The 26632-nt window shown below is 40.6% G+C and overlaps 2 protein-coding genes and 2 non-coding genes across 5 annotated transcripts; all 4 read right to left on the bottom strand.

The window, feature by feature from the left end:
- Positions 1 to 388: 388 nt before the first annotated feature.
- Positions 389 to 8321, bottom strand: gmeb1 (glucocorticoid modulatory element binding protein 1). 2 transcript variants are annotated; one of them, XM_062989972.1, is made up of 10 exons: positions 8290 to 8321; positions 6105 to 6251; positions 5692 to 5726; positions 5468 to 5589; positions 5234 to 5337; positions 4349 to 4494; positions 4091 to 4219; positions 2977 to 3114; positions 2606 to 2728; positions 389 to 1410 (listed from the first exon to the last, which is right to left on the bottom strand). In XM_062989972.1, the coding sequence occupies exons 2-10, from the start codon at positions 6230 to 6232 to the stop codon at positions 782 to 784; spliced, it is 1554 nt and encodes a 517-aa protein (XP_062846042.1). In that variant the 5' UTR covers positions 6233 to 6251; positions 8290 to 8321; the 3' UTR covers positions 389 to 781. The 2 variants fall into 2 exon arrangements, with proteins under 2 accessions (XP_062846042.1, XP_062846049.1); XM_062989979.1 differs by having other exon boundaries at positions 5468 to 5586.
- Positions 8322 to 10822: 2501 nt separating this feature from the next.
- LOC134309458 (U11 spliceosomal RNA) lies at positions 10823 to 10959 on the bottom strand. Its single transcript, XR_010011173.1, has one exon. It is a non-coding gene; the product is annotated as a U11 spliceosomal RNA (small nuclear RNA).
- Positions 10960 to 11783: 824 nt separating this feature from the next.
- Positions 11784 to 11920, bottom strand: LOC134309457 (U11 spliceosomal RNA). The gene has a single exon (XR_010011172.1). It is a non-coding gene; the product is annotated as a U11 spliceosomal RNA (small nuclear RNA).
- A 5026-nt stretch (positions 11921 to 16946) lies between these two features.
- Positions 16947 to 23626, bottom strand: rab42a (RAB42, member RAS oncogene family a). The gene is made up of 2 exons (XM_063010500.1): positions 23397 to 23626; positions 16947 to 20782 (listed from the first exon to the last, which is right to left on the bottom strand). Exons 1-2 carry the CDS (start codon positions 23609 to 23611, stop codon positions 20356 to 20358), a joined length of 642 nt encoding a protein of 213 aa, XP_062866570.1. The 5' UTR covers positions 23612 to 23626; the 3' UTR covers positions 16947 to 20355.
- Between the last annotated feature and the right edge of the window lie 3006 nt (positions 23627 to 26632).

The following is a 26632-nucleotide window of genomic DNA, read 5'->3' as shown; positions in this document are numbered from 1 at the left end:
ATGACATTTTGGAGGGAAAATGACAAGCAGTGCTCGATTTGGACATTTAGGGGTGTAGTCTCTTAGGGGTGTACTCACTTTTGTTGCCGGTGGTTTAGACATTAATGGCTGTATATTGAGTTATTTTGAGGGAAGAATAAATTTACACTGTTATATAAGCTGCACAGAGACTACTTTTCATTGTGTCAAAGTGTCATTTTGTCAGTGTTGTCCCATGAAAAGATATACTTAAATATCTGCAGAAATGTGAGGGGTGTACTCACTTTTGTGATACACTGTATATATATATATATATATATATATATATGTGTGTGTGTGTGTGTGTGTGTGAATTTAGGAACCCCATATTTTGTGCAAGAACGCAAATTCATGAAGATTTTTACTGAACAAAGAAGTAGGTTGCTAAAAAATTAATTATCCAGTTGAAGAAAATAGAAAAATCAAATACTGCCATGGCATACACGTACCTTACAAGTGTATCTATACTCAATTTAAGGTTGGTGTGTGAACGAATAATAGGAGTTTCTAACATTTTGGCTCAACACCTAAAAAAGTGCCCAATCTAGTCATCTGTGATCAAAGAATTACAATAAATTAAATAAGAAATACTGAAGACATTTCTACAAAAGCAAAATGCAGTTGCATCCAGTCAAGTTCAAAAAGAAATACTGAAGTAGCTCCTTAAAAAAGCAGGTACACAACTTGGCCATGCAGACCTCTTTAGGAAAGTAGTACAAAAAGCGAGTGCAAATATCTTCATCTCAGGGTTCAGACAAGGTTCTCATTCACATTTGACTCCGCCCTGCGTCTCCTCGTCATCTTCCACCACTAAAATCTGCAGGTTGTGAATTTGCCCGTTTGCTTCCAAGTGCAGCTCCTCCGTCTCGACTTGCACCTCCCTCACCGTTTCATCCTCCACGATTTCACCCCCTTCAATCCTCCTCCTCTTCTCCTCCAGCTCCTCCTCGGCTTCCATCTGCAGGTTGATCTCGATCGCCTGGCTCTCGTGCTCCTGCACCAGCACCGCGTTCGTCATGTCGACTGTGCCGGCCGCTCCCAGTTCCACCGTTCCCAGCCGAGCCTGCTCCTGGACTGGCATCGTGCCCACCAACGTGAGCAACTCGGCTTTTGCGTCGTGCGGCGCCACGTGGGCGAACAAGGTGACCGCGCCGGATGGCTGTGCCAGGCCAGGCACGGCAAACGGTTGGCACATGGAGGAGAGGGTGATGGGCGAGAGGACGGTGAACTGGGGTGGTTGGAGGGTCAGAGGCTGGAGCACTGTGGCGGAGGCTGGCCGTTGGAGACGGGGCCGTTTAGGTGGGCGTTTGGGTGGAAGAGGGGAGGAGGGCATGGAGGCCAGCAAGCTTTGTGTCTGCTGCTTCTTTTGCATCTCCAACTGCTGTTCCAAACCTAAACCAGACAGAACAGACAGCTTTAGAATTAACGTCTCAAAACGATTTCATTTATTAATCATTAGCAAATGCTTCATCTAGGCCAGGGTTTTTCAAGCAACGCACATTTTGTCCATGATGTTTTATGCGACCCAAGCAACACAAACAATGCATCAAAACTAAATATACTAAATCAATAAAAATGGTGGCAATATGGTCCCACTGTGGTCTACAAGATGAAGCGTAAAGCCTCCACAAGTGGGTGTTTGTCTACAAGTTTATTTAATTATTATTATTTTTCTCTGCGACCCTTTTTTGACTTGCAACCGACCTAAGGCTGACAACCCAGGGTTTGAAAAGCCCAGATCTGGGCGACATGAACTGACTGGCACTCAACCAGTAAGGCAATTTCTGTCTTTTACTAATCCTCCACCCACAGAATTGTGTATCTACAAGCCAACAGATTATTATTAATTTCTCAATTTTGTTCAAACTTAGAATGCACTCATGTGCCAGCACAAATCTGTTCATTGGAAGCCATATACAGCATATGGACAAAAGTATTAGGACACCCTTTTTAATTAAGACATTCATGTGTTTCGGCCACAGCCATTGCTAACAGGTGAAAATCAATTATATAAAGGAAATTATATGCTTCCAACTTTGCAGCAACAGTTTAGGGAAGCCCCTTTCCTGTTTCAGCATTAAGACATTAAGAAAAAACTGTAAGAGAAATCTGAAAATAAAAAGAAGAAATCAGGATGGGAGCAATCCCAATTCACAGCACTCTAAAAAAGGGTTTGCTTTGAGCTTTGTTTTAGCAGGACAGTACTCTGGGCACAAAGTGAGGTCCATATGGAAATAGATTAGAAGTAGTTAACCAGCCTGCAGGAAGCCCTGACCTCAACACTGCTAAACATTTTGGGATAATTTGGTAGTACAGCAGTCACCAACCCTTATAATTAAAGCGCTACTTAATTCACGGCCGTGAAAATCATGTCACGGACCATGAAATGAGGCTGTTATAGCTGCAACTGACCAATCCGACTCTATGTTATTGCTCATGATATTAAATTAGAGGTTCAACAAGAATAGGATATGCCCTACATGTGAATACAGTATTCAGGAGTCCACATATATTCGGTCATGTAGTGCAGATGGTAAAATAATAAATAATCTGTTGGATTAATGTGTCTGTCTTAGTTAATACTTACTGCTCAGGGTTTTAAGGGCCTGTTTCTGTCCCGGGTCAGTCATTTGTCGGCGAACACACAGGATGCGTTTGATCGAGTCCAGCAGCCCGAATACCTGCGTCAGGTTACTCAGAACTGCCACTTCTAACAACAGATGACAAACATATTTATTAGATGGACATTTGCAATTAAATGATGTAAAATAACAATTAGCTTTAAAATAATGTATGTTAATTAGCTTAAATATGTATAACAATATGTAAAACATTTAATTAATTTATTTAATTAAATCTTTTTTTCTGTAGCCTAGCTGACTGTATATAACTGGCATGAAAGAAGGACAGTGCAGATCAATAGACGGTACAGACAGTGTACAATGCAGAGTGACCTACCAGCATCCAGTATAGTGGACTGATCAGAATGAAGCTGCACCCCTCTTAACATCTCCAGCAGTTCAGTACGGATATTCGTCACCACCTCTCCCATCAGGCCGACTTCAACTATGCCCTTCCAGAAGTTAAAAGTCTCCTCTGGAAATGAATTACACACACACACACACAAGTGTATTATGATCAAGGTTAGGCAGTAACAAGGATTCACCATACATATTCAGAATACAGAAAGTGAGCAATTGAAGCTCATGACTGTTACTATCAAACCAAGCATGGGCTGTTAATACAAACCTCATTTAAGGAAAAATTTGGACATTTTTGTTAAATGCTATTTTATTTATTTATTTATTAGGATTTTAACATCATGTTTTACACACTTTGGTTAAATTCATGATACTGCATTAGTTACTGGTTACACTGGTTAAGATTCATCAGTTCAAGTCAATTTTGTATCTCCAATTCACCTCACTTGCATGCCTTTGGACTGTGGGAGATAACCAGAGCTCGCGGATGAAACCCACACAGACACCGGGAGAACATGAAAACTCCACACAGAAAGGACCCGGAACGCTCAACCTGGGAATTTAACCGAGGACTGATTGTGAGGTGACCCACCGAACCCCTGTGCCGCCCCTTGTAAAATGTAAAAACAATAAAGAAGCTGTGATTTGTTAATTCTCTTGAACTTTTATTTAACTAAAACGTAAACAAAGAAAAGAAAAAAGATGTTTTACTGACCAACTTAATTGTATTTTGTGAATTTAAACAAATGTACATTTTGATGCCTGCAACACACTTAAACAAGTTGGGACAGAGGCATGTTTAAACTGTGTTATATCACCTTTCCAATTAATGACACTTTTTAATATTTTGGGAACTGAGGTAACCAAGTGTGGCAGTTTGTCGAGAGGAGTTTTAGCTGGGTCAGTGTATTAAAGGCACACTGGGTAGAATCGTGTTTCGCCCTTTAACTTTACTATCTTGCTCTACTAACCGTGTAGCTTATGAGTCTAGCTTTCATTTGTGAGAAATGAAGAGAGGGTTAGAATGAAGGGTTATTATGAGAGTGTCCATACTGTGACTGGCAGAAGTAGTGTAAACAAGACAGCCTCACCAGATATCTCCTGTACTTCTTGCTTCTTTGTAGTCTCCCCACTAGCCAAAATCCAGTCTGCAGAGCCACTCGCCACTGGCTTTTCTTCTACCAAGATGATCTCTTCTCCATTAACTACAGAGGCCTGCCCTGGAACACAAACAGCATTTCTTTCTCATTTTCTTGTTTTTCTAAAGTGAAGAACGTTTTCATACATGTGATAAGTCATTACATGAATACATATTGATTGTGGTGTGCAAATGTGTTTGTGAATCTCACCCTGGGCTGAAGGAGTACTGAGTACGCTGCTGTCAGGAGGGAAACGTGTGTTGTTGATAAGGAGGTCAAATTTAGTACTGCGGCAGGTGTTGGTGCACAGCGTACTGTGCTGATAGAAATCTAACTGACCTGAGTCCATCATTTTCCTACAAATACAGAGAAAAGTAAACATGCTTGATTTCTTATTAGGGGACATTTACTCACATTTATTCAATCTAATAATCATCTATTCCCCATCCGGCCAATGTTAAATTGTTTTAATGTAGAACATTAACAAAATGTTGAATTGGACAAGCTGCCTTCTGGACAAGGTTAGTACTGGATTGTAATTATTTAGGGAAAATACTGTTCGTTTGAGGTTTGCTTTGTATTAAATGGTTTTGATGTTTTTCTCCCAATGTAGTGTAGTCAATTACAGTGGAGGTGGGTATATTGCTGCTCACGCCTCCGCCGACCCGCGCACAGCTCTTAACGGAACCCTTTTCCACCCATGCACTCTGCAAAGGCACCTCTATCCGCCAATCAGGGTCCTTACGCTGCATTTGAAGACCCCATACACATAGTCCGGTCATCACTCCTTGCAGGCACTGGCAATTATGCCCGCTAGATGGCGCCCAGCTGACCGGTGGCAACGCCGAGTTTCGAACCAAGGAGTTCAGAATGTCGGCACTGGTATGCTAGCGGAACATCTCGCTGCGCCACCTGGGTGCCTGGTTTTTTTTATTTAGATGTGTCCAATTCCCTGCCACTTCATTGTCAACATGTGCCTCAAGCATCCACTAAGACCTCTCTCTTAATTAGAGCTAAAGCCATTAGGCTAAATGCATTTCTGACTATTTTATTGTGGCTTGCTTGATTAGGCTAGTGTTACATTTCTCTTTTTACCTGAGCATGACACCTCCCATTCTGATGGCTCGTTTCCAGTCTTTGAGTGTGGCTTTGCCAGACATAAGGACAAACTGCTTAGGACTGATTAACTGGTCCCCATACTGGACAGAGAGATAGATAAAAGTAAAGGCATGGTCTATCAACCAAACATTTTAAATGATTCATGGGGTATAGATGGGTTACAATGTAAACAGAGCAACAAATTGGCTACATTCAGTCAAAGTCACATACCCTGACACACTTGACATTGATTCCTGGGCAAACAAATTTCTTGTACAGCAGAATGGCCTTGCTCTCGCCACAAGTGATGGGGAATCCCAGCTCAACGTCCTCTCCTTCAGCCAAAGCTTCTTCTTAAAACCAAATGTGTGAACATAACATCAGTGTGATGTAAAAGATAATTCAGACATTCATAAATAAAATTAACAGGGTAAATCACAGTACATATGATCTACCTGTTGCACTTGTGACTCCAGATTCATCCTCAGCCCTGCAGACAAAGAAACACATTTCAGAGAGGCATCTTGTGCTTTCTAGGCCTTACTTTTGTGAAAACCTAACTGAATTAAATGCTACATTATTTAGCCAAAAATAATAATTGAGTTAATGTGTTTAAGGCAACACCTATTGCTAACCGGTGTAGAAATACAATTAAATATATTAATGATTACTTTGTGGCTTACAAAAGCTACCTTACAAATGCTATTTAACTAGAATAAGCACAAATCCCTACAGAGACACTACAACATCTTGTGAAAAGCCTTTAACGTTATAATAATACCAGTGGTTTTGGAATGAAATCATAAATAGCTGATGGTGTCACACAAAAAAAAACATTTGATTGGATGGGTGGAAACTAGTGACCCACAAAGGTGTAACTGCTTGCAGCTGTAGAATGACTTGTGCCTTGCCCGAATCATCTACCACCGCCTCATCTTCATTCGACTTCATCACCACCACGTCTCCCATGGACACAGTCACCTCTGTCTCTGCCATGGCCTTCTTCTATTGCACGCTGAGGAGAACAAAGGATTAAAAACACCTTATAACTGTGCATTATATTACACATACAGTAATATACTTAGCTCCCTAAATAAATTAAATAAGCATTATTTGTGTATGTTCGGTGAATCCATACACAGATCAACCTAGCAATTCACTTGTAAGTAGACTTTTTTTAATTGCTAATTTAGGTTAAATTGTTACTGCACTGGGTGAAGTTTATATTAAAAGTATTACGCACAAAGATAATAAATTACAAAGATACCTAAATTAATACTTACTTTTCGCTTAACTGATCATCTTAACTTTACAATTGTCTAGGGGAAACTGAACACTGATTAAAGTAAGTATCATTTAACCATCAATAAAGAATACAGCCTCAACAAAAAACAGCATGATTTATCAAGCCATATTATATTAAGACAGTTCAGGAGTGAACATGTTTGTAGTTAAGAAATTAAAATACATCCATTTTAAATAATAAAGCCACATCCTTAGATTAAAGCAAAATGTTTAAAATATAATTTATGCAATATGTGTACTTTTCTATACGACCTTGGTTTCTTGCTTACACTGCAAAACACCTAAAATCATTAAATCATCTTCACTAATTAAAGACTGTTAGTGCAATACATTTTTTAATTAATTAATAATGCAAAATATCGATCAATACAATTACAATTGGGCCTAACTTTACAAATCTGATCAGCCAATGACAAACTGGAATGACAGATGACAGTAAAAGTCATCAGATTTGATTATTGATAAAGATCGAACCCAGGACCTTCTTGCTGTGAGGTGACAGTGCTACCCACTGATCCACCGTGCCGCCAAAAGCATTGGTAGTATTTATTGAATTTAACATAGTGAGGAAAATACATAAAATAAGGAATGTATACATGTAACACACTTAATAATTAGTTTCATTGTTGAATTCAGGAAATGTATGTATTAAAAGTCACAAAATATACAAAATATCATTATTTAACTTATTCTAACTTAACAAAACGTGTCATTTGACCAGAGTATTTACACTTTTGCATAATTGTATATAAGTGGGTAGCACTTTCGCCTCACAGCAAGAAGGTCCTGGGTTCGATCCCCAGGTGGGGCGGTCTGGGACCTTCCTGTGTGGAGTTTGCATGTTTTCCCCCACTTGTCTGAGTGGGTTTACTCCGGGTGCTCCGGTTTTTTCCCACAGTCCAAAGACATGCAAGTGAGGTGAATTGGAGATACTAAATTGTCCAAGACTGTGTTTGATATAACTTTGTGAACTGATGAACCTTGTGTAATAAGTAACAACCGTTCCTGTCATGAATGTAAAACCAAAGTGTAAAACATGACGTTAAAATCCCAATAAACATACAAACGCAAATTTTCTTTTTCTTTTTTTTTACAAAAGTTGTGTGTATGAAACGGGGTTAACGTATAAAAAACGTGTATTATTTACTTCACAGCGTTAAGGGCCTTCGTGTCGTTGAAGTAAACACTACTGGAAACGGTTAGCATTGTGCGGAACACTGTTACCAGACTGTTCCTAGGAAACTGTCATTTGTTTTTGTGTCTTTAGCTAGCAACGCTAGCCACTTTAGTAAGGTTAGCCAGCTTGTGCTAACTAGCTCGCTACTTATTTAACGTACCAATTAGCAGCATACTGCTATCTCTGCTATGCTAGAATGCTAAGCTAAACTGCGTCGAAGGCAAAATAACCGGGTTGTGTTAATGTTACTGAAGCAGGAAAGGTTTTGTTTATGCAACAGTTCGAACGAAGCAAACAAGCAGCGTTCCGCTTCAGCTTTACGTGCCACTTTGCTTTTGAAAGCGTGCGTTACGTTCGGCTTTTATACGTTCCGATATGACGTCTCGGCGTGCGGCGGCACGCACACTGAACAAACCCGGCTACGCCGCCTCGCAGAGCTTGTTTAGTGTGCGTGCCGCCGCACGCCGAGACGTCATATGGAAACGTATAAAAGCCGAGTGGTCCCACAGGGGGGAAACACAAACCTACACAGATCCAAAATGTTCATATCTGGGTTTAAATTCTAGCTTACCGTTTAGAACGATGTCTGCTGCATCCTTTTACTCAAAGCTTGGCGAACATGCGCAGTTTGTTGTGCTCGGACTTCCTGTTTGCTAAAGCGTTAGCCTAAAGTCACGGTGTTCCGTACATTTTTGGTACTAATTTCGTGCGTCTAATGTCTGTGTGTGTTCCTAACCTAAATTCTTCATTAATTATTCAGTATTTATGTATTTTTGTGTCAAGTGTACACTCTCAATACTTTAAATATATGGAAAACAATCAATTAAGTGTTTAACAATTTGAGCTTGGCACAGTCTCAACTCAGGTACATATGTATTTATTTTATTTCTTAGAATTTTAACGTCATGTTTTAAACACTTTGGTAACATTTACACTTTGGTCTTTGGACTGTGGGAGGAAACCTACACAGATATGGAGAGAGTACATGCAAACTCCACACAGAAAGGACCTGGGCCGCCCCACCTGGGGATCAAACCCATGCATGCAAATAGAAACACCAAACACATTTTAAGCCCCTTTTCCACTGCAGGTTCATTTGTGATTTTTTGTGATTTATTTTCATTTGCAGCATTTAGCAGACACGTTTATCCAATGTGGCTTAAGATTATTCTTCTCTTGTTCCTCAGCCTTATAATTTCAAATCAAAACAAGGACTATAGACTGAGAGACAGTTTTTACAACAGGGCCATAGCTCTGTTAAACACAAACATGTGACACATCATGTGTCATTCAACGGATATTGTGCAATTGCAATTTCATTCACTTTAATGGGACATGTGCAACTTATAATTTAAAATTTAATTGGACATTTATTGGACATGTGCAATAGCTTATTTTCCTGCTTCGGTTTTGTTTAAGTGCTTTTTATATATATATATTTATATTTGTATATACTAGTACTATTGTTTGCTGTTGTTGTTTTTCCTTGCACCGAAGAGGGGGGGGGGGGATGTTGTATTTCAATTTCGTTGTGTAAGTGTACAATGTGCATGTGCAATGACAATAAAGTATTCGTATTCTTTGTCCCGTTTTTCGGTTACGGGGTCAGCATTTCCGGCTTCTTCCTGTCACCGGCGGGATTTGGCACAGTTTTACGCTGGATGCCCTTCCTGACACAACCCTCCCTATTTATCCTGGCTTGGGACCGGCACTACAATGCACTTGTTTGTGCATGTAGCGGCTAGGTATCTATAGGACAATTTAGTGTGCCTGGTGGCATGTTTTTGGACTGTGGGAGGAAACCGGAGCACCCGGAGGAAACCCACACGGACACGGGGAGAACATGCAAACTCCGCACAGAAAGGAGCCGGACCGCCCCACCTGGGGATCAAACCCAGGACCTTCTTGCTTTGAGGCGACAGTGCTACCCACTAAGCCACCATGCCGCCCTGGCTTAGAATTATTATTATTATTATTATTGAACACAATTCAAGCAATTGAGGGTTAAGGGCCTTGCTCAGGGCCCCAACAGTGGCAACCTGGCAACCTTATGATTAGTAGTCCAATACCTTAACCGCTGAGCTACCACTTCCCTAATTCACTATTTACTAGTTGCTTTCATTTTTCATTCATTTGTACCATACCCATACTAAATTTGTTTACCCTTTCAGACTAGGGACCATGTGTACTCTTCATTGGTCAAATGCAATTGTCACAGAACATCCACCAGACAATAAAAGAACTGTATTTAACTGCAATAGGTTTTATTTACTTGACTAAATGATTAAATGGATAATGGGGATTATGAAACGAGGAAATAAGGTGGACTTGCATTACATGTACTAAAAGGTAAGCTAAGGTAAAGCTAAAGTGACACCCCTACTGTTAAAGTATTTTTTAGACAAAAACAGCTTTGGGCACCAAACTGATTTTTGGGGTAAAATAATTAATTTGTTAATTCTCGTTAATTTCTATAAATTTCACATTTTTTAACAAAAACAATACTTTGTTCTATAAATAAATAAAATAAGCATGTTTGTGTATGTGATGCTATTTGGTGAATCCATACACAACCTAACAATTCAAAAATTGGCAATCTAGGTTAAATTGTTAGTGCACTGGATGAAGTTTATATTAAAAGTATTACAGCACAAAGATTTTACCCAAGTTAATACTTTTCACTTTACTGATCATCTTAACTTTACAATTTTCTTGGGGAAACTGAGCACTGATTGAAGAAAGTATCACTTAACCACTAATGAACAAGTCTTGTGCAGTGTCTGATGGGCAATGCTTACTTTTCCAAGATAACTTAGATATTTATATAGCACTTTGACAGTGTTTTACTTGTATTAAGCTACTGTAGTGTATCTGACTATATTAATTATTAAATGTATACAATGTTTTAGCATTTTCAGAATCAGTCTAAAAAAAATGATATTACCCAGTCTGTCACCAGCTGTTAATGAGATGTAATATTTTTTTTAAATATGTTTTATGAATAAATCTGCCTTATTCAAATTAAGTGCACAAGACTCTGGTCATAATTTAACATCGACAAAATAATCAAGACACACTGTGTTCCTTTATTTAACCAGTAGTATTGGGGCGCCAAGATAGATGGTCATTAGCAGCCCCGAGGTTATAAAAATTGTGCATCCGAAATCTCTTGATAACGATTCCGCAACAAGATCAGAATAACCCTTCTCCTGTTGTACCAATCACGGCAGATACCCTTTTTAATCATCCTTCCATTCAACACAGGACCACCTCAAAAAAGCCATAATGTTTGGTTAGGGTGATCATGTTTAGCATAACAACGGTCAGTAGAACACTGCCCACTTGCGACGCACACCGTGTAAATTACTATTCAGAATTGGTGTTAAGGTAATCGTATAAAACAAACTAAAACATAAAGCCTAATTAATTTGGATACTGATACATAACACCCATTTGCAACAAACATGCAGCAAATTACTAGCCTACATTAATTTACATTGATACCAATTAATAGTTGGACCCCTATAAGAGTCTTAGACCTGTAGAAAGTATTAGTCCTGGGGACGATGCCAAAAAGTCAGTTTGTGAACCCATTTACATCTCCTACACAAACCGATTCGATGATTAGTTACCACATTAGCTCACAAGTACATTTAAGTTGTGGTGATACTGTACATTTAAATAAATCAGACCTAAAGAGGATCCTTATAATGTATTACACCTAAGTGGGATGGGTTACTCTTAGGTTCGGTTGGATATGCAGCGAGGAATGTTGGGGAGTCGACACCAAAGAGTCGAATCACATTACTATATAAATAAGGTGGAGTCAAATCCAAATCCTTTGTGTCGATTCCTCACTGCCCACGCTTATTTGAACCAGTATGACATGCATGTGCGTTTCAGTTTATGTGAATTATGTTTGTATAGGATACTTCATTTTCATTGTTTTACAATAATACACTCAGAGATCATGTAACCTCATTCAGATTTAACAATTTGATGACGCTACACTTCAATTATTTTAATATATCGGTTATTAACTTTCTGATTTAGTACTGTTTACAGGGGGGCGCCCGAGACAAATGATCACCAGCAGCCCCAGTTCATAAAAATTGTGCATCCGAAATCTCTTGATAGCGATTCCGCAGTAAGTTCAGAGAGACTCCTTTCCTACTGTGCCAATCACGGCAGATGCCCTTTTTAATAACATCAGGGCACACACAGAATCACACTGAAGTCATCACAAGTCTTGATTACGGTATGCACAATTATCTTAAATAATTATTTAATATGTATTATTATAATTAAATGATTGATTACGACAAATAAAGAATATGTACTTGTACTTTGGGTGTTAAAACGACCTGAGAGCAAATATTGTGGCGTTAAAAATGTTTAAAAGAGAAACCTTAACGGCGCGAAGCATCATGGGATATGCTTTAGCTGCGGTGACCGACATGCGAGTCAGCCAATCAGCGATCGCGGTTTTTATGCCTCGGCTGCGTTTATTGGTCCAACAGCATAGTAAATAAAATGCCACCAAACAATTTATTATTATTATTATTATTATTATTAATATTATTATTGTTGTTGTTATTGTTGTTATTATTATTATTGTTATTATTATTAATATTATTATTGCTATTATTATTGTTATTGTTATTGTTATTATTATTGTTGTTGTTGTTGTTGTTGTTGTTGTTGTTGTTGTTATTATTATTATTATTATTATTATGCTAAGAAATTCAAGTTCCTTTCAAATTATTCTTTTAAATCTCTTTGCCTGCGTGCTCTCCCAGTAGATTGTGAATTTTATTTCCGTATATAAATAAAACAAATATAAATACATTTATTCATTCATTCATGCCTATCTCAGCTTTTCCACACACACACACACACACACACACTCACTTATAGGGCAATTCAGTGTCTCCAATTAACCTGACTGCATGTTTTTGGACTGTGGGAGGAAACCGGAGCTCCCAGAGGAAACCCACGCAGACACGGGGAGAACATGCAAACTACACAGAAAGGACCCGGACCGCCCCACCTGGGAACTGAACCCAGGACCTTCTTGCTGTGAGGTGACAGTGCTACCCACCGTGCCGCCCAATATAAATACATCTTAATATATTTTTAAGTACAGCACCTTACCAGTTTGACTCTCGACTTTCTGAACTTAAATCAAATATGAGCTTTAAAGCTTTAGTGTGAATAAATTATAAATAATAAACAATTATTATTTGGCATCCGGCGTAAAAACTGTGCCAAATCCCGCCGGCGACCCCTAAAAAGGGAAGAAGCCGGAAATGCCGACCCCGTAACCGAAAAACGGGACAAAAGGCTGAGGAACAAGAAGAAACAATTATTATTTGGGGACAGTGGTAGCCTAGTGGGTAGAGATTTGGGCTATCAAGTAAAAGGTTGAAAGTTCGAATCCCAGCTCTGCCATGCAGCCACTGTTGGGCCCTTGAGCAAGGCCCTTAACCCTCTCAGCTCCAGTCTCAACTCGCATTTTACATTTTTAACTACAGTTTCTGTTGTTTTACCCCGAGGTCCATCTGATGGAAACCTGTTTACCTGCCCAAGGTTAAGGAATGAAGTCGAGACTGCCGTGCCAACAATGCTGCCCCTGCCGGATGTGACGGGACCTGGCGTGTTTGCACCAAGAATGTCAAGAACTCACTACAGAGTTTATTACAGACTGGACTGAATAATAACTCATAATAACTCTATTATTATTTATTTACTTATTATTGCTAGTTATAACTTTTAGTTCATTTAAATTCTGTGTTTGTATGATTTGTGTAAATCTTATTCATTTAAAGCAGGGGTGTCAAACTCACGGCCCGTAGCGTAGTCAGTAATGTAAACAATAATAAATAAATACAAATAATTATATTGCAGTATAATACCAAAGCATCGTCTGTAAGTAGTGGCGTTTATATTCTCAGTTGTTAGTAAATGTTTAGTGAGTATATCACAGCGTTTTAGTTACAAATTTACCGTAATTAAATACTGTTGTTACGTTACTATAGCAATTAGTATATTTACACAAAAATTTAACTCGTTAGCGTTATTTTACGTTTGGTTAAATCTCATATTGTACCAGATGTAACACTTGACTACAGCTGTGTGCCTTTACTGTATTAAGTTCTTTATTGTTTTTACTGTTTGTATTTTTACTTCATTTTGATGCACACAGTGTATCACACAGCTGGGAAGTAAATAAAACCGACTGTATTCTGAAGGGAGCTGTCTGTCTGTCTGTCTGTCTGTCTGTCTGTCTGTCTAGCTGGGAAAGGGGGATAAACTATTAGTGAGGGCAGAATGATTGTCTTAAAAATACACTGTAAAATCCTAAACAAACTGTATCTTTCAAAATGCAGGCTGATTTTGTGACCTGCAAAGTGACACAGCCCGCCAGTAGATGATGTTACACATATTTACACATGATCCTAAAATGTACAAGAAGATAAGTAAGAAAATTAAGCATAAGGAGGAAATTTAATGAAAGTGAAAACAAGTTTGTGCTTCAGGAAGAGAAACCGGTGCGTCTCTTGTGTTATGAGGCCATGTCTGTGGTAAAGTAGGACAATATAAATGCAGAATTCGGCCTCCAAGAAAAACAACAGACTGCAATCACAGCAGGATACGTTACAATCGGCCCTTTGAGGGCCACCATAATGCTGATGTGGCCCTCGGTGAAAATGAGTTTGACACCCCTGATTTAAAGTATCCTCCAGACCACCCAAGAAGGATGGGCCCTGCTGAGTCTGGTTCCTCTCAAGGTTTCTTCCTGTAATTTTAAGGGAGTTTTTCCTTGCCACTGTCGCCCTTCGGCTTGTTCAACAGGGGTTTTGTGTATCTGTTGGTCCTGGATTTTGTAAAGTTGCTTTGAGACAATGTCTATTGTAAAAAGCGCTATATACATAAATTTGACTTGACTTGACTCCAGGGGCGCCGTACAATGGCTGAGCCTGCGCTCTGACCCCAAACAAACTGGGTTATGCAAAAAAGAATTTAGTCGTACTGTACACCTGTATCTGTATATATGACAGATAATGGCATGCACTCATAAAAATTACATGCACTACATGGTGTTTTAATAACAGACATTGTGAACAAATGTACAAAATCAAATCAAGTATATCCTTCCATATTTGCTGAGGCAGTTTACAGAAGGGCCTGTGACCCTGTGCACAAAGTAAGTTCCACATAGACAAGGTTTTGACAAGAACCTTCCAAGTGACTCCTGCATTAACTACAATCCCATTAACTTTATCTGCGATGAATTAGAATGTCAATTGCAAACCAAGTATAATTGTTTAATGTGAGTGTCTCAGATATACCCTCTTTACTTAATAGGGCACAAATTCCTACAGACACACTTCAAGATCTTGAGGAAAGCCTTCTTAGAAGAGTGATATGTCAAATCCATTAATGATTGATTAGAATGGGAAGCAAAACAAGCTCATGATCGAGTGTACACATTTTTTGCCCTTACCATACAGTGTACATATTCATGCATGACTTAATTAGTGATGCCAGATGGTGCTGTAAAAACGCTGCGATTGCATAAAATTCCTGGAAGAAATATAGTAGGTCACTGTCGATATGTTGTGCAACCACAAGGTTGCGCCAATGAAATACACAAGGCAGAGTGAACCAAACCCAAGACAGGAATCAAAGAGATAAAATTACATTTGCACTTGTTTATTTATTGTAAGTGCCTTTGCAGATACAACAATCTTAAGGGTTTCATCCTCTTGGCTAAAAATAAATGTACAGCCTGTCATGGTTTGACCCAGTTTAAGTATGAGAGCAAATCTGCAGGCTGTTTAACCACATTTGCTTTGCAAAACATGGACCAGAATTGAAACCACTTTTCCTCCATACAGCCAGCCACCCAGAAATTGTCACATCTTGTCTATGCATTAAAACAAGCTTAATGCTGTAACAGGGTCACCTGCCACAGAGACCGGCAGGGCCGTGGGGTACAGAATCATGCCCACTTGCCATGCCATTATGGCCGCAGGGCGCATTGAGGTGCAGATGACTTATTTTGTAGCTTAAAGTCTTAGCAAATCCATCTATTTGTTTGTCTCCCCACAGAGATGCTGATGTCTCTCTTTGTGACCTTTATTTTTCTCTGTGAAATGCTGATGATGCTGGGCTTGGCTCGGTTGAATCCGGAGAGCACTCTTTATCTTCTTTCAGGGGAACTCAGCTGGTGTTGTGACGCTTTCTGACCCTCATGGCCGAGCTTCCACTAGAGGCTTTTTCATGAGCGGGCCCCACATATAAGCTATTTTTATAGAACTTGGTTGTCACATGTCGGTGGATTGAGCAGCTGGCGTTATTCTGACAACCAGTTTTCATTCCGATTCTATGCCTTATGTCCGCTACAAGCTGTGCATGTTCTTTTTGTGTTTTCCTTTTATATTTTCATTAGTTTCCCTTATTTTCCTTACCTCCCGGTTTGGTTTGTTTTCCAGTGTGTTTCAAGTTTTTATTATTATTTTATTTAAAAATAAATCTTAGCCGCTCAGGTGGCGCAGTGGTAAAATACACTAGCACACCAGAGCTGAGATTTCAAATACATAATATCGAATCTCATCTCTGCCAGCACGTTTGGCTGTTGTTCATACAGGGTTAGGGAGCCGGATAGGGACCTCATAACTGATGCAATTATGACCTCTGCTGGCTGGTTGATGGAGTATGCACAGAGTACAGGAATAATGCTGATCAGGGTGTGGCTCTCCGTACACAGGGCTGATTCGCATATGAACTCGGATGGTGAAGGTGAAAAATGCAGTCGGCTACTGCTCACGTATCAGAGTGAACGTGTGTCAGTTCACTTTCCTCAATCAGGGGCGGGGGTCAGCACCAGTAGAGAGGAAGCATAACACAATTGGGAGAAAAGGGGAGAAAATGCATAAAAATCTTAATAACTGATGTTTCAGCATTAATCAGTGTTCTGAGTTTTACCAGATTCCATGCTTCATTGGCTGAATTGCACCAAAAACACACACCCATGGGGGCTGGGGTGGCACAGCAGTCTAGTACACTAGCCTTCCACAGCTGAGATCTGAGTTTGTAGGTGCCCAGTCGGTTGATAGGAGAGTTAAGATTTGAAATTGAGAGCTCGAGATCTTAGCACTGTTGGTCTAGCGTGTTTTACTGCTGCATCACCCGCGCCCGGCATAAAAGAATCTCTTCTGCATCTTGTATTAGGTTAATTTGAACTTTATTTTAACATTGTATTGTTTTTTATTAAAAGATTAATACCATGTTATAGTTTTGTGAAAATACATTTATGTGCAAGTGTTTGAGCACCCCTGGCTAAATGACATATTTTGTTCATTTTTAAAGTGATAAGAAATTAACACAACCTCTGCTGCAAATTACTTCATGTGTATGAACAGTTAATTAACATTCAATTATAAAAAATAGTAAAAAGAAAATGTAGTGACATATTCAAAAGTTTAGATGCCCTTTATTAACTTAATTAACACATCAGGCTTTAATCCATCCCTCTGGACAGGTCATATATTGTCATTAGGAAGGAATATCAGAAAATAAAACTATGTAATGACAAGGTGGCCGAAGTGCTCCCAGCTCTTAGATAAAATGATAGTTTATGGAAACTAGAAAAGTTGTAGCAAGATCTACAGGACCAAGAAAGCTCTCAAATTAAACTGCTCATATGCTGGCCAAAAAGGCAAAGCAGAATCTTTAAATAACAACATAGAACCTGCAGGAAGTTAAGCTAATACTGGAGTGTGAATGCACACTGCATGAAGGAAGGAAGGAAACTTAATGTGTGACCACATTACAAATAAGACCATCTGAAGTGTGCAAATCATTTGTAGATAAGCTGACTAGAGACATGTGAAGTAGAAATGGATCTTTCTGGCCACAATCAGCAAAGATATGTTTGTAGAAATGTATTTGGAGAGACACCCAGTCACCTGTTAAGCATGGATCCATGACTGGATGGATTCATTATGCTTTGAGGTTGTGTGGCAGCCAGTGACACAGGAAACATTGCATGGGTAGAAATGGAGAAATGGATTCCACTTAAAATTTGTGAATTTTGAAAGCAAACATGACTGAAGCTGAAGCTTCATCATGAACAGCCTCAAGAAACACAGTTTTCCTCCCGATCTAGTAGTTTTCAATTACCCAATTGCATTACGCTTCCCCTCTACTGCTGCTGACTTCCACTCCTGACCGAGGAGAGCCGTGACTAACACACGCCCCCTCCGACAAGTGTGCACTAGCCGACTGCATCTTTTCACCTGCGTAAGACGAGTTCATATGTGAATAAGCTATGTGTAGGGAGAGACACACCCTGATTCCATTATCCATCAATCAGCCAGCAGAGGTCGTAAGTGCATCAGTTATGAGAAATCCCCTCTGGCACCCACCCCCTGCAAACGAGCCAATCATTGTTCGTGTAGGTGCCCAGTCTGCCAGTAGCAGAGCTGAGATTCATACTGACAAGTTTGAGATGTCAGCTCTGGTGTGCTAGTGTGTTTTGCTGCAGAGGTTGTGTCTGTATTTTATTATTTAAAAATCACATGTTGGTGGACGCTTTTGGTGAAGTGACTTAAAACTGTGACTGAATACAATCCAAGCAATTGAGGGTCAAGGGTTTGGTTTACTTGCTCAACTATTGCAACCTGGAAAGGGTAGGGATAGAACCAGCAACCTTCTGATTACTTATCCAGTACCTTGTCTGCTAAGCTATCAGTGCCCTGTTTGTGTTCATACATTTGCATATAGCTTTATTTGTGAGCAATACTATCTTATCTGTTAAGCTGATACCCCAACCTTGCACCTACACACACATTTGCCATATGTAATTACTTACTGTCAGTGCCATTTGTTTGTAATGGGTCTCAACCTTCAAGACCTCTACCATTCAGTTATACCAGTCTCGGGATAGTTCATAGGGTGACATTTCAGAATGGGTGCGGAGATCTACAAGAAACCAAAGACAGGTAAGACACCACATCCTTATTTTTATTTTTCCATTTCCCCCCTTTTTGCACTCAATCCAGGCATGGCCAAGTGTAGCTTATCTCTCTCACTGCTGCTGCCACCGCCACCACTGATTGAGAAGTGCCCAGGCTGTCACGCACCCCCTGTGAGAGATTAGGTCTCAAAGAGCGCAGTATCGCATGTGGAGAAACACTCACTGCTATCTGTGCTCAGCCACCCCTTGTGCAGGTGCCTCGATTGGTCAACAGGGGCTGCACTTGCACAAGCAACGAAGAACCCTGTTTCAGCCCTGTTTTGTCTCTTCCCCTAAAGTCACACAGCAAATCACAGGTCTGTGTAAGTGCCCAGTAGGCTGATAGCAGAGATGAGCACTGGTGGGGTATCGTGCTTTACCGCTGCACCACCAAAGCACCTCGGGTAGTATTCACTATACGTAATAAATTGTACAGGTACAGCTTGGTGCTCCTGGAATCTGAAATGAGGGCATGCTGATTATTAGTTCTGACCATCTTCTCACTTGCTCACTCAATGGGCGCAAGACACATAGAAACACCCTGGGCAGGGTGCCAGTCTGTCGAAGGGAAGACACACACACACACACAGATTCACACACACATCTAAGGGTAATTTTTAGTATCCAATTAACCTGACTGCATGTGTTTGGACTATGGCAGGAAACCAGAGCATCCGGAGGAAACCTGCAAACTTCTTAAAGACACAGGGACAGTGCTACCCACCGAGCCATCATGACACTCTTCTGACTGTCTTATTACACCATAATATATAATCCACTTTCCTAATCCAATACCAGAATTTTTGTAGAATTAATGACATTTTTGTCATTAAAATAGAGACATATGAATTCAGATCTTAAAATCATTATTAAAATTACATACTGTCAGTTCTTTCCACCAGAGGAGCTTCATCAATCATAATCATAACAGCTACAAATGTGAAAGGGTTGGGGAGATCAACACAACTGGAAAAGGCAGCTTGCTAACTAGGCTTCCTGGACACTTCAGACAGCAGTGGGGACAGTGATGTTCTCCTGAACTCCCAGACACTGATGGCTTTGGCATTACCAGGACTCAAAGTAGTGATTATAGAGCTTTGTTTTGTTTTAGCATTGATTAAAAGTACAGGAGCATGTACATGAGTCTACATGTGCACAACATTTGTTTTCTCTATGCCTATTTGCATACAAAGTCATCTAATTAAAACCTTACATTGCTCAGAAAGCATGGATTTGTGTGGTGAAAGCACAAATTTCTCCCCAAATTTTAATCTAAACAACAAAGAAAAGAGAAGTCCGGAGACAGGTCCCAAATTTGCTGATGTCCCAGAGACATCTAGCACCAGCAAGCGTCTTCCTGCATCCATCTGCCCTCGATCTGAGCCAAGCAGTGTCCATCTGAGCTTGTAACCCATCCAAAAAAAAAGGCAGCCATTTTTGTCATTGCTGCATGGTGTTCACATATAGAGCCGCACTTTCCACTATGGGCACACATGGAAAAGAAACGCAAGGGCAAGCGATGACTTTGACGTGCGACACGAGAAGTGAAAGCGTGAACTCGGCTTGGACGACCGACTGACACACACGTGAGTAGTTAAAGGTGAACGACCCGAGTCAGCAGTTGCAGCTCTTCGCCCTCTCCGCCTCCTCCTCGGCCGGATAGAGGACTTTGGCGGTGAGGCCGCTTTTGACGCCGTCCCAGCCGTCGCGTGCCGAGATCTCGCCCATCTTCATGAGCTCGTAGATGTCGCGAGCCAGCAGCTCGAAGGCCCGTTCGACGTTGCAGTTGCACTTGGCCGACGTCTCCACGTAGCGCACGCCCAGTTCGGCCGCCAGCTGCTCGGCCTCGTCGCGCGTCACCTTGCGCTCGCGGGTCAGGTCGCTCTTGTGGCCGATCAGAATGTAGATCATGTTGTGTGGCAGGATGTGCTCGGTGACTTCACGTTGCCAGTCGCGCACATGCTCGAAGCTCTTGCGATTGGTCAGGTCGAAGACCAGGAGGCCGCCCACTGAGTTGCGGTAGTAGGATGTAGTGATCGATCTGAAAAGATGAAGATAGCAATGTTTTAAACAAAAATCACATCATTGAGGAATGTCCATGGTGTCAAATTGTCTGTACAATCTGTAATAATGTCACTTTTAAAATTATTAATTTTAAAATTCAGATCCAGTTCAAATAAGCATGTTGTTCTGGGGGAATCAGGACATGGGGAGTCTGACATGAATTAACTATAAATGTGGTCTGCTCTTCAACCAACAGACATACTGTAATATTTTCCATTTCATTTTCATGTTCCGTTTTATCCTGGTCAGAGTGGCAGTGGGTTCAGTTCCCCCAGAATCACTGGGCAATGGGCAATGCAGTAAAAGGCCTAGTGAACACGGAGAGGGACACGTCCCTTCCTTCCTGAGAAAAACAGTGAGTGTCACCCAATCACATTTTTAGAGATGACTATAGTGTGATATCTACAGGCCATTCTTGGTATTACTGGTTAAATATTATAACTGCTAATCTATTTAAAACATTTAAAACAACAGTATTTTTGGTACCGCCTTTGGCATCCCCATCAGAAGTTTTACAGTTTATTGTCCCCTCCAACATTAAAATGTAGCCAATCATGCCAATCATGGCTGTATATAAATGCTCGTATTATTTTTGTCTATAATACGAGCACCTGACATACTGTATTATAGACAAAAATAGGCCTAATACAGACACAAATAGCACTGATTAATCATTCACGATAAGGTTGGAAACCATATGTAAAGCTCTAGGATAATAAAATCACCAATCATGTGCTCTAGGACTCTGCTATACTCAAAAAAGGATCAGATTATGTAAATCATTTATAAATCAAAACAAATGTCAGATGAGTTTAGTAGACAAGCTGAAAGATGTATGAACCTGGACAGTCTGCAAATTGGCTTTTTATTGATTCAGCTCATGTTGAGAAAGAAAAAAAGTTGTGCATATGATCCCAAGAAGATACCCACAGTGTGGGATTTAGGTGAGAGCATCACGACATGGGGCTGCTTCTCTGAACACGGTTCTAAAGCATTACACATCATCAAAGAAAACAAGAATGGAGTGACGTACCAAAGGTATAAAATGAAAAAGAACCTCATCTGCCAAGAAACTAAAAAGACAACAATACCAAACGTACAGCCAAAAAGCAAGATATGACTCTGACAATTTGTCAAAAAGAATCAGTCAGGGCGCCCAGGTGGCGCTGCGGGATATTCCGCTTGCACACCAGCACAGAGTTTCTGAACTCATCGGTTCAAAACTTGGTGTTGCCACCGGTTGGCTGGGCACCATCTGGCGGGCATAATTGGCAGTGCCTGCGGCAGATACTAACTGGCCACCGTATCTGCAGGGTGGGGGCCGGACTATGTGTGGGTCTTCATACGCTGTGTAAGGACCCTGATACGCAGAAGAGACGCCTGTGCAGAATGCAGGGGCGAGAAGAGGAGGGCTGTACACGTGTCGGAGGAGGCGTGTACAGTGACGTGCTCTCCTCGGATGCAATCTGGTATCTCTCAGCAGCGGAAAAGAAAATTGAGTGCGCTAAATCAGGAGGAAAATGGAATCAGTCAAAAAGTGGGTCTCTCTCTGTCAGAATGGTGCGGTTACGACCTCTGCTGGCTGATTAGAGGCGCCTACACTGAGACGAGGAAGGAGTGCTCTTAGGGTGTGTCTCTCCGCAGGCAACGTTAGGTGGCGCCACACTCGTCAATGTGTGGGTGGCAAGATGCATACGGCTTGCTGCTCACGTGTCGGAGGGGATGTGGGTTAGCTTCGACCTCCTCGGTCAGGGCAGGGATCGGCAGAGGCAGAGAGGATGCGTGATGCAAATTGGGCAATTGGACGCTTGGACGTGCTAAAGGTGGAGAAAAAGGGGAGAAAATGCAGAAGAAAAAAAAGAAACTGGATAAACCTAAAAAAAATCATCCTATTGCCTGGCCATTTAATCCACCCCTGGTGGCACCATATTGGTACAGAGCCCAATTTGTGTGTAGCCCAATTTTCCTGGTATTAATCCTCATATAATTCTGTTTCAACATGTCATGCAGAGGCTTTTGATTGAAACCAGGACATGTGGGTACAGCACAGGTGGTTGTGTAACGCAGTAGGTCCTATAAGCTATAGACGTACAGTAGTAGTGATGGACCAAAGCAGTCAAGATGGCCTGTTTATTTGCTTCATTCATGCATCAGCATGAAGCAGTAAATCATATGCTGATTATTTTCATATGCATTCAGACCATGAAGCTTGAAGCATGGAATCTGACGTGTTTGCACATCGTGATGGATGATGATATTAAGATATCTGTTATATTAAGGGTTTTTTGGTTATGACAGTGCTGAGGATGACCGTTGTGACTTTTTGCGGTGTGCACGTCACGGGGATCACTGGGGAAAATGAAAGCAAATGATTAAACAGTACATGATCATACATGTCAGGAACTGATCTGCATTCAATAAGGATCTACGTGGGGGAACATTATTTAATACTGAATTTTGGAGCACATTGGAAGGATATGATGCTGGGATTGCTATCGAAGATAGAAAACGAGGTCGGGTTGCCATTTACTGTATAATAACTGTATGCATTATACAGGCTGCTATAAAATCTAGACAGATTAAACGCTCACCTGAAGCGCTCCTGGCCGGCGGTGTCCCACAGCTGCAGCTTGATCTTCACCCCCGGTTCTATATCGAGCGAGCGGGCGTAGAAATCCACCCCGACCGTCGGGTCCGCTACATCGCTGTAAACACCGTCCGTGAAGCGTTTCAGCAGGGAGGACTTGCCCACCGTGGAGTCGCCGAGCAGAATGATCCTGAACTGGTATTGCCACAGAATATCCATGGCATGACGAGCTGACGGGACGCTCGGTTCGAAGCTTTCCGCGAACAAAGCGCACACACGGACGCGCTGTTTACGTCGAGACTGGCGGCCAGATCCGAGCGCGGAGAGCTGACGCGTGCGTGCGTGTGTGCGCGCGCGCGCGCTGCTGTAGTCACGTGAGCAGCTAGGGCGCAGCGCGTGCACCTGTGCTTTAGCTGAGTGCAATTCTGGTGTGCGCAGTGAGGTGTTCAGTTACACAAAAGTGTCTGGACTTATTGGATCTCTACACCGGTGTAACAGACACTATTATTCTATTAAGGTCATCACATCACCAAAACTGCTTTCTTTCATCTAAAAAACATAGCACGTCTACGTCCATCACTCTCCTTTTCTGCCGCCGAAACCTTGATTCATGCTTTTATTACATCCAGAATTGATTATTGCAATAGCATCCTTTATGGTACATCTAACAAAATCCTAAAAAAACTTCAGTATATCCAGAATTCAGCTGCTCGCCTCCTTACTCATACTCGCTCCCGTGATCATATTACACCTGTTCTACAAAAACTTCATTGGCTTCCCGTTGCTCAACGCATTCAATTCAAAATTCTTCTATTCACTCACAAAGCTCTCCATAATCAGGCCCCATCCTACCTCACCGACCTGCTCCATCAGCACATTCCCTCCCGTAGCCTTCGCTCTTCTGAGGCTAACCTACTGTCCATACCCTCTAGGACCAAGCACCGGACCTGGGGTGACAGGGCCTTTTCCATAGCTGCTCCATCTTTATGGAATGCTCTCCCCAAACACCTACGAGATTGTCCTGACCTGTCCAAATTCAAGTCACTTCTCAAAACTCATCTATTCAGAGTGGCATTTAACTTGTAACAACACAAAATAAATGCTTTTATTTTTGCTATTCTTTTTAATAGTTTTTATACTTAGATCACGACAGAAATGTGAAGTCCTAGATCCTAAAACTTGTAAAGTTTTCAGTTTCCTGATTGCATGTAAATCTGTCCTGCTTCTGTCTAATTTTAAGAAATTGTTCTATATTTGTTGTTCTCTCTCATAATTTAGCTAATTTTTAATGAACTGTCTTATGCTGCTCTCTTTGTTTTTATCTTAATTATTCTTGATGTTGATGTACTATTTTGATTTTGTACTATGATTTGTATGGTGTATGTACGTATTTGTTTTGATTATTTGTCTTATGTAAAGCGTCTTTGAGTATCTTGAAAAGCGCTATATAAATAAAATGTATTATTATTATTATTATCAAGATTTTGGTGTGTGTCTGTAAGAATTTGTGCCCATTCAATCAAGGTCGGGCACAGTGGCGTAACTAGGAACTCATGGGCCCCAGTGCAAAAAACAATTATGGGCCCCTCAACAAATGTCATATATATATATATATATATATATATATATATATATATATATATATATATATATATATATATATATACAGTATATATTCAATAAATATGTGTTTACAATATATTTTCTGTTTGGCTTGCCATAATACATGCATAATACGTGCAGCCAGTGGGGGGGGCAGTGAGGTGGGTGGTTGAGTTCATGCCGTGGAGGGCCCCCTCCCTGCCATGGGCCCCAGTGCACCTGCCCCCCTTGCACCCCCTGTAGTTACGCCACTGGTCGGGCACTGATGCAAGCCATAGCCTAGTGGTTAGGGTACTGGACTAGTAACCAGAAGGTGGCTGGTTCCATCCCCACCACTGCCAGGTTGCTGCTGTTGGGCCCTTGAGCAAGGCCCTTAACCCTCAATGGCAATTTTTTATTATTAATATTTTTAATATTTTGGTACTTTGATGCTATAATAAACGTGGTTAAAAAGGGATTTAAAGCTTTAAAGCAGGAATGTTTAATCTTTTTCACAATGGCTGGTGTGGATGCAGGTTTGCATACCAACCAGGCAATAGATTCACATGATACAACTGATCAGGTGTTTGCAGATCAAGACTAACTACTTAAACCCGAAGAAATCAGGTGTGCTTGTGCTTGATTGGTATAAAAACCTGCAGCCACATCAACACTTTGTGGATCTGACCGGACACCCCTATGTTAAGGTGCCTACATCTAACCTATATTTTTTTTCTGATGTGCTGTTATAAAATACTTTCAATTATTGACCTGCTTGTGATACTACAAGGTAAATAATAAAAAGGGTTAACATCAATTTTAAGTTCAGAATCTTTTAAATATTTGCACAATACAGTCTTTTTAGTTTATCATACACAATTTTGTAGTCAATTGTGATGGATTGATCCCCTGTCCTACATGTGGTCTTGACTTGCAAACAGTGTTTACAGAGTTACTGTGCTGAACATGTAGCCTTATCACATAATGTGAATGATTTTTACTACAGGGATCACAAGTCTATGCACAAAGTACAGCAATTAAACTTTAAGTGCAGCATATAGTTTGCACATCACACATTCCAATATCAAGTGAACTCGTAGCGTGGGTGCCACACAGCAGCTTGGGTCACTGGATTCAATACTCATCTTCAATCACTTTCTGTGAGTTTTGCATGTTCTTTTTTGTTTAATGGATTTTCATGGGGATTTTCTCTTGTTATTCTAGTTTCCTTTTACCATCCAAAATAAATAGAAGGTGTGTTCTGGAAGGGCTTCTGTAATATTTCCCCATAAGTAGGTCAGAATTTGTAAGTGAATGCCTTGCAATGGGTTTTTGTCCTTTGGGTTGTGACAAATAATGTCTTTGTGAACTTTCAGGATTTGGCATCATGCTTAGGGCTAAGCTACACAGATGGGCATTTGGACCTGTCCATGGTACTGAACTCTCACACCAATGGGCAGCATACTGGGATTTGCATTATAACAATTCAAGGCTACAAAAAGCTTTTATGAACTATGTAATAAAAGCGTAAATCAATGTACTATTGCGAAAAAGTAAATAAATCATTTAAAGTCAATTAAATTGTAAAGCTCCTTTCAAGTCTTATCTGCAGAATAAAAATACTACAAGTTAGCTTGTGAAATGAGTAAAATAACTTTA

The sequence above is a fragment of the Trichomycterus rosablanca genome, chromosome 2 (assembly GCF_030014385.1).
Source record: "Trichomycterus rosablanca isolate fTriRos1 chromosome 2, fTriRos1.hap1, whole genome shotgun sequence".
In the NCBI taxonomy this organism is placed as follows: Eukaryota; Metazoa; Chordata; class Actinopteri; order Siluriformes; family Trichomycteridae; genus Trichomycterus; species Trichomycterus rosablanca.
This window is presented reverse-complemented; position numbering and strand designations above follow the sequence as displayed.

Excerpts from the sequence above, each read along its gene's own strand:
- rab42a (XM_063010500.1), bottom strand. The coding sequence starts at position 23,611 with ATGGATATTCTGTGGCAATACCAGTTCAGGATCATTCTGCTCGGCGAC. Across the intron at positions 20,783-23,396 it reads GCCGGCCAGGAGCGCTTCAG|ATCGATCACTACATCCTACT; the intron begins GTGAGCGTTTAA and ends TCATCTTTTCAG.
- gmeb1 (XM_062989972.1), bottom strand. The coding sequence starts at position 6,232 with ATGGCAGAGACAGAGGTGACTGTGTCCATGGGAGACGTGGTGGTGATG. Across the intron at positions 5,727-6,104 it reads CTGCAAGCAGTTACACCTTT|GGCTGAGGATGAATCTGGAG; the intron begins GTGGGTCACTAG and ends CTTTGTCTGCAG. Across the intron at positions 2,729-2,976 it reads GTCCACTATACTGGATGCTG|AAGTGGCAGTTCTGAGTAAC; the intron begins GTAGGTCACTCT and ends ATCTGTTGTTAG.